Source organism: Besnoitia besnoiti, chromosome I, assembly GCF_002563875.1.
Source record: "Besnoitia besnoiti strain Bb-Ger1 chromosome I, whole genome shotgun sequence".
Classification (NCBI taxonomy): domain Eukaryota; phylum Apicomplexa; class Conoidasida; order Eucoccidiorida; family Sarcocystidae; genus Besnoitia; species Besnoitia besnoiti.
Window position 1 is genome coordinate 2,365,935 of NC_042356.1, and position 6,062 is coordinate 2,371,996.

At 55.7% G+C, this 6,062-nt stretch overlaps 2 protein-coding genes across 2 annotated transcripts; one reads left to right on the plus strand and one right to left on the minus strand.

Annotated features, from left to right (window-relative positions):
- Positions 1-795: 795 nt before the first annotated feature.
- Positions 796-2,454, minus strand: BESB_003510 (putative CRIPT; the record flags this gene model as incomplete). Its single annotated transcript, XM_029359106.1, has 4 exons — positions 796-874; positions 1,051-1,125; positions 1,745-1,802; positions 2,394-2,454. The coding sequence occupies 4 exons, from the start codon at positions 2,452-2,454 to the stop codon at positions 796-798; spliced, it is 273 nt and encodes a 90-aa protein (XP_029222019.1).
- A 1,763-nt stretch (positions 2,455-4,217) lies between these two features.
- On the plus strand, positions 4,218-5,429 carry BESB_003520 (centrin 2; the record flags this gene model as incomplete). Its single annotated transcript, XM_029359107.1, has 2 exons — positions 4,218-4,511; positions 5,202-5,429. The coding sequence occupies 2 exons, from the start codon at positions 4,218-4,220 to the stop codon at positions 5,427-5,429; spliced, it is 522 nt and encodes a 173-aa protein (XP_029222020.1).
- Between the last annotated feature and the right edge of the window lie 633 nt (positions 5,430-6,062).

Consider the following 6,062-nt stretch of genomic DNA (forward strand, 5'->3'; position numbering starts at 1 on the left):
AAGCTACGAGGATGAACACCGGATTTCTCAGATAGCGACTTTTTCAGACAGCGAGCGCGGCGGTCTCGGCAAAGAGAGCAGATGCATGCGTTACAGGAAATGCGTGGGCAACGAGCGTCTTTGCCGCCATCTAGCCATCGTTGGCGGGGGGGGGGGGTGTACTAACCGGAAGGCATGTGCATGTGTGGATATAATTTACGAATATATGCCTACTTATATATGTGTAGCAGATATAAATACGCTTGACGTAGATTGTGCGCCTCTGAATGTGCTAAAGAAAGTTCAGTCGCTGCTGAGCGAACCGCGGGGGGGCGCGGGGGTGGGGGGGGGGGGGGGGGGGGCGGGGGGGGGAGGAGTAAAAGGAAAGTGCGCTAGAAAAGCCAGACTCTATCAAAAAACATCTCAGTGGAGTTTCCAATCGAGGTACCAAGCGCCAAAACGTCGCGGAATGCCAACGGACCAGCGTCCTCAGCCGCTACGTTCAACGTGCCCTCCCAAGAAGTGCAAGAGGCATTGAAAAAAAATTAGAGGATGTAACTAGATGCACATCGGACCGTCGGTGCAGATGCCACGGAAATGCAAACGCACATCCACACACATATAGGCATACATAACATATATATCCACATCTATAACGTATATATGGATGCAGTAAACGAATCACAGTCTAGAAGACACGGATACGTAACTCCTGAAGAAAAAGCCACTCACGGTGCTCCCTCGGTTGACGTGAGATTCTAAAACTGCGTCAGCGAGGATTAGCGTCTTAAACGGGCACAAGGGCGGCGCTTTCGCTCAAACGAGAGACATGCAGTGCTTGGAGGTGTCGAAAATCTTCTTGCCGCACATCCAGCACCTGCCCTTAATGTGTGCGCTGCAGAAAAAACATCCGCCCACAGTTGGACTGCGATGAAACCATTCGACTCGCGGCGAATAGAAAAACAGGTGACAAAGGTGCAGCTTGTTATATATATATATCTATATCTATATATAAGTACATAAATCTGCATATATATGCATACTTCTAAGCACAGAGCGAGGCACACTTACCATGGAGGGCAGTATTTGCCTTTCCAGTGGAGCTTCGTGTTGCAGACTTTGCAGGCAGAGCCCTTGGGCGCGAGCCTGACGAAGAGTTGAGCGTTGCAGCCCACAAGCACAGAGAGAAGAGGCGGTATCTATACCGTTCCTGAAATGCCGAAGGTGCCTCCAGTGATGCGAGCAGGTCACCCGCTTCTGGCACGCTGCTCTGTCTGGGCGAGAGAGGCGCGCGTGAAGAAGACAGCGAGACGTCGCCGGCGCAGCTGCTCATCACCTAGGCAGAAACATGCGTGCAGACGCCCGCACCTTTGCACTGCCCATTTCTGCATGGTCTACAGGCGCAAACATCTACCTGTCAGAAGAAAAACGTAGGTCTAGAGACACGGAACAGTCGACTGACGGTGCGCGCGACCCCTATATGCATGTCGTTTACTGGCGACGGCAAGCAGGTAGTAAATTGACGCGACTCTGGAACAGGCGAGAAGCCCGAAGAAACACCGCGAATTGCTGACGCCTTTGGAAACAGGTTGAACCGAGACGCTTGACTCTCTTCCACCTCTGCCCCTTCAGGCCCTTCGGCTGCAGAGCGGCTCGCCGGAGGCGCGACCCTGATACTGTCGCCGAATTCGGTAAGAAAGTCTGCCGCACTTAAAAAAGGACTTGCCGCGTGAAACGGCGAGCAGCCCTAAAGAGGGAGACTTACTGATCTTTGTGTGCCTTCTTCTCAATGAGCTTGTTCACGCCGACAGCACGATTTTGGCCTGACGCGCAGTTGAACACGCAGAGGCAGAGACTTGCGGGAACTGAACGCGCTGGCAGCAGACGGCCGAGCAGGAGAAGCACGCTCGTATGCAGCCTACAGCAGGCAGTGGAGGACTACGCACTTTGCCGCTAAGTAGGCGAGCGCGACGGAGCTTCGCATGTGAACGCCCCAAGCAACAATCGCCGCCGTTAAGAGCCAGCGGAACGCATCGCCGGAGGATGCGAGGCCTCCAGGGCTCCGGAGAAGCAACGTCTCGCACCAGGCAACGGTTCAGAAAGATCTATGTATACCGGCTGTCTTCCGTTTACGAGGCCCGCGTAGACAGGTGTTTGCGCTGTTTGCTGCATATTTGCACCTTTTTCCAAAGCCTCAAGTTCTTACGGTCCACTCAGTGCGTAACGAATGCCTACTTGTCTCGCGCATTCTGACCATTAGAGCCCGTGCGTTGGTACGCACGCCTAGACCCCCGCCACACCATCCGCGCACACGTGCCTGTTCACCAGCATCAAGGCTGGGAATCCCATGAGTCAAGCCCTCCTGTGGAGATGTCTCGCGCTCTCTCCCAACTTCACAAGCCGAGAGTGCCCACCTTGTTTTGGATCCGGCGTGACGAGCTTGTTCATCTTCTTTTCGCACTTTTCGCAGGGCATTGTGGGAACGGAATCATGACACGCGGACTCTGGTCCGTGCAAGACGCCTGCGAGAGGCTGAGCGCAAAGACGCTGTCGACGCGAGGTCAGAACGAAGAACCTGAGCCCGCTGCCTCGTAGAAACAAACGGCACCACATGCACTGACTTGTGTGGAAATCGAGAAGGAGGAATCCGCAATAGAGCCGCCAGCCACAGCGAAGGAGATCGAGCGGTACAAAAGGGACAAGTCCGAGGAAGACCGAAGTCCTCGCACAGACAAAGAGAAAGACGAACGGAGGAAGCAGAAAACAATGACACGCAAAAAAATCTGGACGCGTGTTGCAAGCCCATACAAACCAGTGAGAACTCGTTGCCGCTCCCGTCCGTTCGTTCATGGAGGCGGCCTGCAAATTTGCGAGACGAAGAGGCGGCGTGGAGAAACAAAGAGTCCTGTCTCGCACCACGGAACGGAATTCTCTGTCAGGAAAATAACTTTCGCAAGTGGGAAGCGAAACCTTCCTCGTCCCGCTGGAGAATGGACTGTGATGACTGCACTCGAGTTAGGGGACGATCGAGGCGGCAAGAACGACGCTAGGCTCGAAGAGAGACAGAGAGCCTGCAAACTGATATCTAGACGAAAAAGGCCTTGTTATAGTGGAGGAAGATGCAGGAAAAACGGCAGGATTCTTTGGTGAGAAACGCGTGAAGTTGGAAGGGCAGTGGCGGCGAAGCGACGACAGCGTCCGCAATGTCGTGCCCAGTCAGCTCTTTCTCCCGAATCCCGAGCTCGCGAAAAGATGCCTCAACCCTCCCAGCTGAAGTTAGCGCGCCCTGAGCACTCAAGACACCGAAGATTTTCCGGTGTTGTCGTTATTATTTTTGCGGCAAAGCCTTAAGACGCACTTTCAAGTCTCTTTTCGCGGTTTCAGAGCTAAAACACTTGCCCTCGGTAATACACCCCAAATTCCGCGCCGAACGAGGTTCTCCGCGCGCAGACACGCGCGTCTTGTTGCATCTTTTTCATGTGATCCGTCCTGGATCGGCTTTTTGTTTGAACAGATATCCGCACACGCAGTTACAAGTGTCCTGTTGCAATTTTAGACGCTTCGGTTTAGGAGCTACCTGTTTTTTCCCGCTGAACGACCCGTGGTGCGCACGCCCTGTCTTCTCCCTCCCCCTTTCAACCCTTGCACCAGCGCCAGACTTTCTAGCTGCAGGGGTGAATCTCTAACGCGCGACACAACAGAATTAAGAAGCTTGTCATGTGATGCTTGTATCCAATTTTACCCCGTTTCTTCGTGTGTGGACTTCCTGCATCTATCCCGTTCGACTCTTCTGGACGGACAAGCTGCAGTTGGAGCAAGAGGGGAACAGCGTCTGTACGAGTTTCCGAAAATTGCCATCATCTCCTCACCGCTTGGCGAGGCCCCTCCCGCTGAAGTCCCCGACGGCGCTTCATCCGCGTATTTGCTTTCCAAAACTGCTGGATTCTCCGCGCGCCTTGTCCACTGACTGCCGGCGTCCCGCTGCCCTCGAAGCTTCCTGAGTTGACTCGTGGCTTCGCGTTCTGACGCGGACTGTTCACCTACCAACTCCGTCTCTCTCTGCTACGCAGCGTGTCTTGCCCTTGCGCCGTTTCCGCTGCCGAAGTCCTGTTTTCTGTCTGACTGCCCAAGAGCCGTGCCCCCCCCTCCTCGCCCGGTGCTGGCTGCGGTCGTTTCGCGTCCGGTAGTCCCGCTCGCCTCCTCGTTTTTCTTCTTTTTCTCGCGCATCTCTCTTCAAAATGCAGCGTGGAGGCATCCGAGGCGCCAGCCCCACAGCGACCTCCTCTCGCCGTCGCGTCATCGACCGCCCAGGCCTGACTGAAGACGAGGTGGAAGAAATCCGCGAGGCCTTCAACCTCTTCGACACCGACGGCAGCGGCATGATTGACCCCAAGGAGCTCAAGGCAGCCATGCAGTCCCTCGGCTTCGAAACGAAAAACCCGACAATCTACCAAATGATCGCCGACCTCGACAGAGACGGCGGCGGCCCTATCGACTTCGAGGAATTCCTCGATGCCATCACAGCCAAGCTAGTGAGTCGGCATGCACGGATTCCGCTCGCTGCTGCCCTATCGGGCAGGATGTAGTTCGAGGGGAATGACTCAGATGCATGCAGACGCATCTGTGCGGGAACGGTATGCACACGCATGTATTTGGAGGGGCGCGCAGGACGACTCAGCGAAGGAGGAATGCGTCTGCTGCCCGTTGCCATGCGCGGCAGTTCTTGTCAAAAAGAATCCTCTGGCGCCCGAACGATTTCTCCCTCGCTCACGTCCTCCACAGTCAGCATGCGCGCTCCCGCCTCTGACGAGGATGTCCTGTCTTCGCAGCGTTATTCGGGCTCTGCGCCTTTCTCCGGTGGACGAGTCCAGCGGGAGGCTTGACGCTAGCAGTTTGCATGCGCAGTCAGCAAACGTACATACCTCTCTCTATATGGATATGTATATGTATTTATCTACATATGTATATGTATGTGTACGTTTCTGTCCCCCCCCCCCCCCCGCCCGTGGCGCCGGCCCTCTGTCGCGGCGCCGCGCTCATCTCCTTCCCTGTGTGCATCTCAGGCGGTTTTTTTACAATCTCCTGGTGCACAGAGCCTTGCGCTCTGCGAGCTAGTGGGTGTGAGGCGTTGGGTTGCGTCCGATGTTGTGCCTGTCGACCGCGGCGGTTCCACTGTCTTATGCAGCTGGCTGACTGCGTGTGGCCTTTGTGCGCGTCCTCAGGGCGACAAAGAAAGCCGCGAAGGCATTCAAAAGATCTTTAACCTCTTCGATGACGACCGGACGGGGACGATTACTCTCAAGAATTTGAAGCGCGTGGCGAAGGAACTCGGCGAAACCATGTCTGAGGACGAGCTCCGCGAGATGCTGGAACGCGCCGACTCGAACGGAGACGGAGAGATCTCCTTCGAGGATTTCTACGCCATCATGACGAAGAAGACGTTCCCCTAGTCGGCACCCTCGGCAAGCCGACGACATGCCGGTTGGCTGAAGCGCGAGAAGAGCAGACGCTTGCGCGCAGACCGAAACGCGTCTCATCCGCAGGACAAGGTGCCTGGGTAGTCCGCGTGTGCGTCGCTTCGTAGATGCGTGTGCGTATCCGTTTTCTGCTGTGAGTCTCGCTTGCGCTTGGCTTCCTGACAACCGGTGCGTGGAGGCGGGGCTGCCGAGTGTGGCCGTGTGACACACGAAAAGAGAGGCGGCAGGATCCTGCGCAGGCGACCGATGCAAAACTTCGTCTTTTTCTGACTGCTCTCAGGTCGCTGCTGGGTGGCATCCATTTGTTTTTCAAGTTCCTCGTTGCTTCTTTCGTGCGGACGCGGCAGGGGGCAGATGATTTGCGTCCTACCGACGCAAATCATCAGAGCAAGGCGGGGAAAAGGCGCTACAGTGGAAGATGCAGAGTCGTTGGTCCGCTCTTTTTCTTTTGTCTTCGTGGCCGTGTTCCTGCCGACGTCGCGTCTGTGAATCTCGTCCGCGTTTTGGCTCAGATTCTGCGGCTGACCCGCGCGGCGGATCTCGTGTGAATAGAATTCGTGTCTTCCTCGGCGAGGCCGTGTCTCCGATGGTCGGCTCGAAAGGTGC